The 12,236-nt window shown below is 35.7% G+C and overlaps 2 protein-coding genes across 2 annotated transcripts; both read right to left on the reverse strand.

Moving 5' to 3' along the window:
• Positions 1–636: 636 nt before the first annotated feature.
• Positions 637–5,569, reverse strand: LOC120077101 (tetratricopeptide repeat protein 4 homolog). The gene is made up of 9 exons (XM_039030970.1): positions 5,354–5,569; positions 5,005–5,190; positions 3,778–3,990; positions 3,380–3,571; positions 3,098–3,298; positions 2,889–2,969; positions 2,444–2,579; positions 1,077–1,166; positions 637–975 (listed from the first exon to the last, which is right to left on the reverse strand). Exons 2-9 carry the CDS (start codon positions 5,107–5,109, stop codon positions 902–904), a joined length of 1,092 nt encoding a protein of 363 aa, XP_038886898.1. The 5' UTR covers positions 5,110–5,190; positions 5,354–5,569; the 3' UTR covers positions 637–901.
• Positions 5,570–6,583: 1,014 nt separating this feature from the next.
• LOC120078316 (WD repeat-containing protein 70) lies at positions 6,584–11,752 on the reverse strand. Its single transcript, XM_039032551.1, has 8 exons — positions 10,974–11,752; positions 9,783–9,995; positions 9,492–9,692; positions 8,969–9,076; positions 8,652–8,789; positions 8,295–8,546; positions 7,237–7,557; positions 6,584–7,137 (listed from the first exon to the last, which is right to left on the reverse strand). Exons 1-8 carry the CDS (start codon positions 11,529–11,531, stop codon positions 6,970–6,972), a joined length of 1,959 nt encoding a protein of 652 aa, XP_038888479.1. The 5' UTR covers positions 11,532–11,752; the 3' UTR covers positions 6,584–6,969.
• Positions 11,753–12,236: the final 484 nt, after the last annotated feature.

Consider the following 12,236-nt stretch of genomic DNA (forward strand, 5'->3'; position numbering starts at 1 on the left):
ATGACAAAACAATAAATTTAGAGATGGAAAGCATATTTATAGTCTTGATTTTAAAAAATTTTAAACTAAAAATCAAACCGCCATAGTTATTCGAGATTAACATATTTGAAAATATTTGAATCTCTTGTTTTTAAACTTTTGCTTTAAAATCTCTAACCACACACTCTTAAAAGGTTTTTTTTTAAAAAAAAAAGAAAAAGAAAAAATATATACTTTTTTTAATTATTTTCAAATAAAGAAAAATGAGTCAAACTTATTTACAAATTTATCAAAAATTTACCATCTATCAATGTTAAAGAATTCAAACTGTAAAAGGAGGCATTATAATTAATGCTTTAACCAGAAATACGTGACAAATAAACATTTGAATATATTATACAATCAATTGAAGGAGCGCAATTGTGGCCAATTTCCCCACACCTAATTACTTTCTACTCTTTCCCCCAATTCATCTGAAAGAGTGAAAAATATCAATTGAATCAATTTTATCCATTTTGTATTAATTTTTAACAGAGGGTATAAATTGATTTGATAAAATTACAAGTTTCAAGGGGGGTAATCTATTTTCTTCCCATTGAAATATCAATATTAGTTGCCTGATTTTAATTTTGTGAAATTTTGTGAACTATGCAAAGATTTGACACTATTGTCCCTCTAATGAGGCCATTTTCTATTTTACATGTTCCATTTTCTATTTTACAGACTCTTAACAAATGAGAATAATGAGAATACATTTTGGGTTGCACTAGAACAAGTACTGTTAACCTATCCTAAGTCAATCATGAAAACAAAATTTGAAAAATCACAAAACTCTAATTGACAGAACCAACATACAGTATTGACCTAAGCAAAAAGTTGCTATGGAGCCAACATGGTACATATGCTACTTGATCCAATAAACTCATGAGAGAAGAGCCCATCTCCTAGCTTTGAAATCTTTGTAAAATTTTGAGTTTCTTGAAACAACATAAAAGACTGCATCCAAAAGAAACAAATAGAGAGAACATAAAGTCATTTTCATTAGTTTTGATGCAAAATAGTTATGATGTTAAAAAATGATAAAGGTAACATCAAACCTGGTATTCCTGGTATAATGTAGTTAGGCTCCTTCAGAACGTCGTGAAGTGTTCTCTTTTCATGAACTTTGATCCATTTAGAGTCTTTATCTGAAAAAATAGTGCCTAGAAATCAAATGACAGTCTAAAGAGTATAATCACCACACTCGCTTATTGACCTTGTTTTTCTAGTACAACAAGTGAGGATATAAGAATTTGGACTTTCAATCTCAAAAGAGTACATATCAATTACCATTGAGCTCTACTCTCCTTAGCTCAAATATTAACCTTTTAGTATGGACTAATGTTTATACGCACACAAAATATCACCTAATCTTAGCTTGAATGGAAAATGGAAGAAAATAAACAAATCTGCGGGTTAATACACACATATCTCGCCTCTCCAGTCATTTTCCTTGTTTATGCGGCAGTTGCATGGATTGAGTGCTGAGGATTAAATAGTGAAGATTAAGAAGAGTTTTCATACATAATCATACATCTAAGGTATATCATGTGTGATAGTATTCTCTAGGTAGGCTATCAACAAGGGAAACAATACCCCAATTGGAGAGGGTTTTTTTTTTTTTTTTTTTTTTTGATAAGAGAGTTCTTTTGTAATTCACCCATAGGTGTTTGGAGTTCTCCTGTATTTCATCAATCAGTGATATTATTTCTTCTCAAAAGAAAAAGGAACAAGAGAAACAATAGGACACTCAGAGGAAAACAGTGAACTGCCAATTCAAGGAAGATGGTTAGTTCGTAAACGCCTTTCGTTTCTGAAAATCAATCCTAAAATTTGGCCTAACCACTCTCCTATCCTATCCCTACAACTCAGCCAGCTGACTTGTTTTACTTCACAAATGCTAACACCTTATCGACTTTTTCGACAATTATTTGCTTGACTTGACTATCTTACCCCTCCACAAAGCTATCAGTATGGCAAGAAGAAAATGTTGTGCAAGTGTTCTTGCATAGATGGGATGCAATAGTAAAAGAACCTTGCATGAAAAAGCGCTTAAACAGACCATTCACAACCTTAAGACCTTTTTTTTTTTTTCTTGGCATATTACAGTTAAGATCAGCAGCGAGTTTAAGATTTTATACACCACTAAACCATTTCAACATCCAAATGTAATCGTATTAACACCCACATCCTTTGACTGAGTTTTTTTCATTCTAGGTTATAACATGCCTAATCCTAGATAGTGGTTTTCTTGCAAAGAAGGATTGACTATGGGGGGGCCAACTGCAAAAAGTTCCTGACAACACTGTGGAAGACTACACCATCTGTCACCCAACTTAATAAGGTATAGTTCAAATAACCAATAAGGGAACAATTGATAAGAACGGATAAAATTTTCAGCAAAAACAGAAATGAAAAAGCTTACTTGCAGAAGTGATACAATTTGAATCTTCAACTGCATCTTTCTTGTCATGTGCAATGCTTTCTGCATTAGACGCAATGGTTCCCTCTAGAAGATTTCGTAAAATTCTCTCTTTTGATAAACAAATTCCTGAACCAACCTGATACAACCAATATTTAAAGATCATTATTTTGGACAGAACTAATTGATTGAAAGAATTATAAGGCTTACACCAATGATTAAGATGCAAAACCTGCCCTCTATCACAAGTGTATAAACAAGGTAAACCCAACGCCAGTAATTAGAAACCTCACTCCATTGCTAGCTTGCAGTTCAGAAGAAAACAGACACAATTTATGTCCACACAGAAACTTGCAAACACGTGGTTTGATAAAATAAAAAACTCTCCATTTGATGAATTATCAAAAAGAGGGTATTTCTATGTAGCATAATTACATGTAATAGATACCTCATAATATAGTTCAACTGCTTCACGGGTATATTTGTTATCCGCATCCCATGGCAAAGGAGGACAACCTTCTGCAAACATGTTTGAAAGTTAAGGATTCTAGAAGCAGAAAGGCATACTTGATAATTGAGGGTTTTCCAATTTCACAAATAAAAAAATAAATAAAGAAAAGAAAAGAAAAGAAAAGAAAAAGAAAAAAAAAAGGATATCATATCCAGATGAGCTGAAAACATATCAGTCTCACAGAAATCCTCGATGAAGTCGCTGGACATAACTTCTGCATACAGTAGAAGAACTGGCCAATGGAGAATGTTATTTTTATCTAATACCGGCTTTCTTAATCCAGTTAGTTCTTGATACGTAGCGTTCCCAATCTTCAAACCTCTATGCATGATTGCAGAAAGAAGTTTCTGCATAACTTACAATAAAGCAAGAATTGAGCAGCTAAATGATAAAGCAAAAGTATGACCATCAATTGTAAATTATGATACCTCTGCCTCAGAAATAGCCTTTGTGACTAGAGCCTCACGTTGTTCCTTCTCCAATTTCAGTGAATCAATCTGCCTCTCGATCTTTTTGATTTCCACATTATTTGGGTCGCACTTTATTCCACTTACACAGTAGGACTTAGCTTCATCTAATAAATTCAGGGAAAGAGATGCTTTAGCAGCTCGATAAATTGCCTACACAACAATCACATCATTTCATTAAACTATATCATTTTAGTTTAAAACATAAGTCAAGCAAGAGGGAAAACATTATATTAGAGAAACTCATAACTCATTACAGAAGTTAAGATTATAACATTGATGGGGTCTTTTTCCCTAAATAGAGAATAAAGTTACAAGAATATAAGGAAACTCGTGTATTTGGAAGAAAAAAAAATTACCTTGATGTTTGTGGGACACAAATTGATTGCCTCCTCAGCATCATTAAGGGCTCGTCTATAGTTTCCAAGTAGTAAATTCACATGAGCTCTATTTGCAAAAAGAACAGAGTTCTCAGAGTTGCTTAGGGCTTTCTGATTAATTGCCTTAGTGTAGCAATCAATAGCATCAGCATAGTGCTTTCTACCCAACCTGACAAATTCATTCCCCTTTTCCTGCAAAGAGAAAACAATAGGAGACATAAAAGATAAAACTGGAGCTACCCACACGGAGAGTGAGATTGATAGGGTTCTTTCTAATTTGTTTATCAAATGATAGTCTACCCACATGAAGAGTGATATTGATAGAGTTCATTCAAACTTGTTTATCAAATGATACTGAGACATTCAACATTAAAAGGCATGTTTAAGAGTGATTTTAAAATAGTTAAAATCACTTTTGGCACGTTCAAAATCACTTCAAAACATGTTTTTAATCATTCATGATCAATTTTAATTGTATGAACATCGCATTTAAAGTTATAAAACTAAACATTAAACTGATTTTGAATGATTAAATACATGGTTCAAAGTGATTTTGACATGACAAAAGTGATTTAAACCATATCAAAAACCCTCCCAATCATGACCAAAGACTATGGTTTCGATTGCATACCAATTTCAAGTTTAAACAATAGAGTAGGGGATTCAGAGACTTAATTTCCCAATCATAGAGAGCAACCTTTACCAATTTTTCAACAACATACATAATTAAAGCCACCACTACCAGATTCTACCCTTACAATACCCATACTGAAGAATAAAACGGCACAAGACGACTGAACAAGATAAGGAGAAAAACAACAGAATAATAATAAATTATCACACCAAGCCTTCCAAGTGATCATCTTCTAAAGTACTATTGAACATTTGCATACCCATCTTTAGAACAAAACAGAGAGAAACAGAGAAAGAGATAAACACACAAAACGAATATCCTTGCCAAGAACTTTTACTCATGTCCAACTTCTTATAACAAAAATTATTCAGCCGTACTCGTACGAATTTAGAGCAGTTAGGCAAACCACATGAATTTAAGTATTTAAGAACCCACAGTTAACAAATCAAGCTACAGAACAATGGAGTCCTCCCCAACAGCCAAAACATCAATTTCCAATCATTTGAAGTCACCAGAAAGTACAATTGTTCATTTAGAACTCGCCAAAACATAAATATGATATAGAGAGAGACCTTGAACTCGAGGGCAGAACTCTCTTTAAGCGCAGCTATGGCATCAAGGTCAGCTTTCTCGTTCTCTGTTAAGGGATTCGAACCATCCTCCATCCATAGTGCCATAATTCGTTCAACTTTTATCAGGCAAAGGGAAGAGAAAGCGGAGAAGAAGCTCAACCCAACACAACTCAACTCAGCTTGAGCCTAGCGAGAGGGAGAAGGAAAAGATGAAAGGCAGAATGTTGAGAATTAACGGCAGGCAGATTTTCCATAGAAATATTGAGATTTTAATTCTAATATCTATATATCTATCAATATCTAAAAGGTACATCAAGGGAGAATCAGTGTAGACGGATTGAGAGAATACCAGTAACGACAAGGGAGTAGACAATCAATGCAAAACTGCGAGGAGGGAGGCTGCGGCAGCACGAACTGAAGGCAGGCTACGGCGGCGATAGCAGTGGAAGGGCGAGAGAAGGCGGCCGCCGCGGCGGCGAGCAACGGGAACGCGGAGGAGGAGAGGGCGTGAAGAATAGAAGAAGAAAATGGGCTGATTTTCTTTTTTAGAAAAAGAAAAAAATAATAATTATTAAACTTATGAAGTGATAGTTTATTAGTCCATAAACTTGGGATAATGGTAAGAAATTATTCAAAAAGTTTTTTTCTTTGTGTTTAGCTAATTGTTTTAATGGATTATCCTAATACTTTTTCTGTCAGAATCGATATCGAGACCAAAACAAAAATTTATTACTTTATATTATGACACATTTAATGACGACTTGAGAGGAAGAAAAAAAAAAGGCCTAAATTTTCCATTATGGTGATCTATCTGATGCATAATCACATACTTTCTTCTTCGAACATTAGTCCGTTTATTTTTAGGAAAAATATCAATTCATTATTGAATTAATTTAAACATTGTACTAGTAATAGCGTCGATGTAAACGCTTAACTTTAGTAAATGTATCAATTAATAACCTTCTTCAAACTTAGTTCGAAAAATATGTGTAGAATATATAATAATTTCCATTAAACTTATAAATTGTTATAAGTGAATCAATGTATGTCCTTAATTAAGATTACATTTAAAAATCATTCATGCATTCAATAATTACACGTCTGTAGACTTATTCAAATGTCAGATTAATAAAAGGACAATTAGTTGAGAGTGTAAACTAATTTGTTTATAAAAATTTAGAGAATTTATTGATAAAATTATGAATCTCACACAATGTTCATCCATACAAAACATAATAAAATATGTAAATTGATATACTTACAAAAATTTATGATTTAAATTGATACAATTACTCATTTAGAATTTAAATTTATATAACTTCCAATTGGAGATATAAATTGATAATGGCACTACCACCAAATGTAACTATTTCTCCCAAACTCAATTAATATTGAGATAGAATTTCTGGTAAAAACATATATGAAAATATTAAAATCAAACAAAATCAAAGAGATCATCACGTGTGACCCTGAGTGGCTTTAAGTAGAACACTTTAAAAAAATAATAAAATAAAGAAATAAAATAAAATAAAATCTTGTAGTTAGCCCAGAAAGGAGAGGGGAGAAAAAAGGGAGGAAATAAAAAAAGTCCATTTCAAAACTAATGAACTATATCAGCAGCTCAGCTCTCAGAAGAATAAGCAACTCCAATTCCAAGTTACCAACAGTAAAATAAGCTACAAGGGTATTGCACAAATAATGTACACAAGGGGATAATCTTTCTGCAGCTCATATCTTACAAAAAAAGAATGATACAAGGTTAATACAGGCTACAGCTATCTCTTTTCAGACCTAAATTCTTACTGGTTGTCAAGTAGGGCTGCTATATCAAATCGGACTCGAGACTGGCAAAACTGCCACCACTCCGGCATGGCCGAAGGATCTGCAGCTTGGTCAACCATCTCCAATTTTTCATATCAACGACAATGGCTAGGCAAAGCCAAACAGCACAACTATAGAATATGATCATTTATCTTCCTCCTCAGAATCAGACTTCGCAAAGACAGGTTCTGGCTGAGTATGCGAATATGCCGGTGCAATGTACTTTGGATCTTTTGCTGCAACATCAGCATACTTCAGAATAGCTTCTCTTGGATCTTCTTCCATCCATGTCTCCTTAATCAAACCTCCTTGCTGTAATGATGCAAAACAATCAATTCATTCCCAGTACCAACAACAAACAGAAAATAAAAAGTTGGTTTTGCGTTTTGAGCGAAAATGGACAACGGTTACCTTCATGAGATACTGGGTTAATAAGCTTCCTTGACTTGTACCAACCCTTCCACCGAAGCCTGGTCCGTTAATTGGGAGTTCAGGTTTGTGAGACTTGAGTGGGTCCTTGAGTATCTTCTCTCGCTGGCGCTTTCGGCTTGGTGCATCTCTAAATAATGGTAGAGCATGTGGGTTGTGAATAACAGGTTTGGCCTCAAAATCATCAACAGATTTTTTCCTTGGTGCACGTGCAACACACACTAGAGCTCCTCTCTCACTTAGTGTTGGATCATACAGTACGTGAGTTCCTCCCTGGCTTTTATCTCCGGAAGTAGCAAATATCTTTACGAGGGAAGAAACGTAGAATTCTATAAGCTACCAGCATTGTTTCAATTTGCAGAGTATGGAAAACTTCAAAATAAATAATACATCCACCAAGTAAAAATGAAAGAATACAAGGACATAAAAACACCAAGCCCCCAAAAATCCCTCTAAAGAAAGGAGACCAACCAAGTAATACATTGCCTAGGAATAATTACAAAAACAAAATCAATCATATTTCGTATATCAGAAAAATGAATGATCCCTCAGATAAATAAGAATCGACCCTTCTTTTTGAAAGGCGGATGGAGGAGCACCCCGATTGCACTGCCCGCGGTGTAAAACCAAACTCCTGGAAGAAGCAATTCCACACAGACTTCACAAGCTCATAATACGAGCTCCTATTGACTCTAACCCAGCATGGTAACACCAAAAATACTCGGTGCAAGAGTTAAATATTTACATGTACACCCGTCCATGCATGGAAAAATGTTTTGGGCTATATTGGGGATGCTAACATGGAAGTTAACCACGGAAAGAGTGTTGATGTTCAGCACAGGTTGGGGTTAGATGCATCACAAATCAATGCAATTTCACAATGTACAAATTACAAGTAAGCTTCAGTGACATCATATATAGTGTGCTGAAATGAAAGGTCACAGAAGGTCAATGACATGTCTACATCTTCCAGATCATAAAGAATAAGCTCTTTCATGCGTTTTGCATCATGTTATACGGGAAAAAATTAACAATTGTACCTGATTTAGCTTCGGGTGCCAAGCACACTGCACAACACTACAAGTAGGGGATATTCCTACCCTAGAAACAAGTTCCAGCTTTGTTCTGTCATAGAAGCAGAGCAGACCTCCCGTTTGGCTCTCCTTTTCGACAGATGTTCCAGTCAGAAAGAGTTGCTCATCAGGACTAAATGCAATATTTGTTTGGGCGTAATTATTCGGGAGATCATCGAACACCTTGAGGGGTTTTTTCATCTGGCGCAGATCCCAAACCTGAGAAACAGAATATAGTTACAACTAACGAGAAGAAAGGAAAGAAGGTGAACAAACAACGAGAAACAAGTGAAAGTAAATTCTCTAAGCACGTTGAAAACATACCTTAAGGGAACCATCAAAGCTTCTTGACAGTAAAATTTTCCCATCGCTTGAAAACTTAAGAGCAGTGATATCATCTGAATGACTATTTTCAACGTGTATGTCAGGTCTGCTTCCCCATCCAGGCTTAAGGTTCCATATCTGCAGAAACATGGAGCAAGGATGATAATGCATGATGGCAAGACGTGTTTAAGTAGAACTGAACTAAACTAATGAGAATGCAAAGAAGATGCATCTGCGGGAAGCAAGAACTAAAAGATAGTTCCAAGCATTGAAGTTAACTGCCAAGAGATATGAGTCAGAATGACAATCAACGATACCTGAATAGAACCATCACCTATCCCACCTACAATGCTTTTTCCTTCACGATCCCAAGCACATGTTGTCACAGGAATTCTTCCCGGCCTAGCCAACTTTGGTTTGATAACCTACACATTGAATTACCGGCAGGATTTAATGGAAGCCTTGATCCAATATGCGCCTTCAGCAGCATACATTACGGTTTACAATTTCAATTTTTAATGGAAAATTGTGACATGTTGGCTAAAAAAGAGGAACAACTAAATAAAAGCATTCAACAGAAAAAAAGAAGGAAGATCTAAAAGGAAAAATATCTAATTCATTCCAGTTTCCCATAAATCTCGCTTTAGAGTTTTACATTACACATATTACAGATGCAAACATTTCTTTTCCAGAACCTCCTAGTCCTACAAGCCTGTGTAACAAAATAACAAATAATGGAACAATGGAAAAACTTGCTGTAGAACAATTATAGGATTACTGGTACACATTGAAAAAATATTATGTTATTTAAATGCAACAAATTTATAGAAAAATGAAAACCTGCTTTTGACTCTTGAAGTCATTTACATCCCATATTCGCAGAGATCCATCTTCCGATGATGTCAAAATTGTCTCTTTAGTTTTAGGGTGCCACTCTCCACAAGTCAGTCCAGATATGTGCCCTTTAGTGTTCTTCAGATCACGTATATACATATCTCCCTTCATAAACTCCCCTAAAGTAAGTCCATCACGATCATAAATCTGAAATGCCAATAAGATAAACATTAATTAAATACTAAATGTTTCCATAAGCTAAAGGCTCATACAACAATTGAAAATCTTCATTCACACCTTGGCTTGAGCTGAGCCCGTCACACACATAAAGCGGTCAGCTGTTGGACTCCAACTAAGATTACGAATTTGATGACCTTCAAATGGTTCCAACTGTCTGAAGGATTGCAAACGAGAATTCATCCCTTGGAAGTCATACATTCGTACGGTATAGTCATAACTACCAGAAAGAACTCTAGACCCAGTGTGGTCAACAGCAAGAGCAGACACTACCTGTCAGAAATCATTCAAAATTAATATGCAAGTTCATGACATCTCAGTCACTACCATAAAGCCAAGCCTCATGTTAAAAAGTAAACATGTACCAAAATCTAGTGACTATAAGTTATTAACACTAAATGTCGACTTCTACTCCTGCCTTTTGGGTGTACTTCTCTTTGGGTTTCAGCCCTTAGAATATATATTTTAGCTCCATATCAAATATATGGTTTGAGAATAAGGAAGCACGAGGCCCTAGAACCTCGATATTAGAAAACAATCATCTTTTAGATTGGATGTTACGATCGTTCCAAAACAAATAACTAACTATCAACACTTCTAGATCAAATATAGTATTGCCAGTTTGCCACTTATTTCTCCCAGAATCTTTTGCACCATCACCGTATTAAAACAATAGGTGATACTAAAAACAATATCCTAAAACTCCTAAGCTTCTGAACATAGTGCAAGTCCTTGAGTAATTATTCTTGAGACTTGCACTCTCCTGGGTGAGCAATAACAATGAAAATCCTTCCTAAAACTATATAAACCAAATGAGTTAAATGGCCAACAATATCTAGTCACCGTTCTCTATACTCCATACTTCTTGTTTGCATGTTCAAGAGAGGCTAGCGGTTAGCCTAAATCGGATTGATATGGAATGGGAAAAGAAAATAATCATTGATTTGCGCTTATACTTTCACCATAAACATCGCAAAATTGCTCATTAAATCCATGCAAAAATCAAGCAGAGTCGGTGAACGTGAACAATGTTTAAAGATAAAAAATATTTAAGCGAAACCCAACTTCAGCAGCTTGACTAATTCAAGCTACGTTGATGTCCACTGCTTGAAAGTGCCAAGCCTGAACACGTTAAGGAGCCAAAACTAGAGGCACCAACTAGAAAAGCCAATAAGTTCATTCTTTCCTGATTTGGGGCAATGAACGAAATAACAAGAAGCTGAATAGAGTGAACAGTAGAACAGTTCAAACCTTAGTATGGCCCTTGAGCACGATCTCGTTGCTCTGCGGAATTCGATACCGATTCTCCTCATATTCTTCCTCCTCCACATCCGAATCCTCCAAATTCGAGCTCGGTGGCGGAGGTGGTGGTCCAATCATTTCACCATCGTCATCCTCATCATCATCTGAACCCTCGCCAGGCGGCGGCGGTCGCGGAGGCCCAATAATTACATCATCATCATCTTCATTCAATTTCGACTCAATGGGCGGGCGAGGCGGACCAATCTTCGAACCATCATCAGCATCACTGTCACGAATGATCCCACTAGGCCCAGAATCGCTCATAACAGGTGGGTTGGGGGTTTTAAAAGTACGAAGTGAATTGAGCCAAGCTTTGGACGAGGAAGAGATAGAAGGGAGGGCATTATCATTCTGCGAAGAAGAAGATTTTTCTGAAATACTGACTGAAGTGTCACGACGAGTGGTTTTATGGATGGCTTCAAGAGGGGTCTGCGCTTTGGATTGCTTCCCGAATGTGAGAGGGAATTGAGCTCTGATGCCATCGTATATCTCCGCTTCGTCCTCCATATTCTTACGAAGAAACTTGCTTTCGTTCAACCTAAAGACGATATCAGTTCGAAAGCGAAATCGTCTATCTATCTTCCGTTGTCCGCCATTAACGAAAGCTAGAAGAAATTTGCACTGCTCTGCAGTCTGCCCTCGAGGAGGAAGGAAGAACGGTGAACACGACCGGCGATGGAGTCGGTTAGTTTGTTTTCGGCCTCTCTTCTCGGGCTCGGCCTTATGGGCCAGTATGTATAGTACAACAGTAACCGGAGGAATTTTTTTTTCTAGTGTCAAATGTCTATATTAGCCCTCTGAAAATCCATATTATTTCGTATAATATCTCACGAAATAACATTAAATATAAAAAAACGTTAAAAGTATAATATGAGATCAAACAACCTAAATATTAATAAGTAATGTATTAACCCCGTCAAAATGAGCATAACTGACATATGATTGCCTTAGTAAATTTGTAATTCAAATTTTCATATCTTCAATACATAATTTTTAGTCCATTCAAGGTACTTATATTTGAAGTTCAAAATTTTCTTTTAATTGTATTAGATTGCTGTAACTTTTAAATTGATACTATTCGTAATTAGAAATTTGGATTTTTCTCCAATGTAATTATATTATTTCTAAGGCAAAAGTTTAATGGTGATTGGATTATGCCCTATATTGGGTCAATCAAGACTTTCACAACCATTTTCAAGGCTTGTTGTGTAA

The sequence above is a fragment of the Benincasa hispida genome, chromosome 5, assembly GCF_009727055.1.
Source record: "Benincasa hispida cultivar B227 chromosome 5, ASM972705v1, whole genome shotgun sequence".
Classification (NCBI taxonomy): Eukaryota; Viridiplantae; Streptophyta; class Magnoliopsida; order Cucurbitales; family Cucurbitaceae; genus Benincasa; species Benincasa hispida.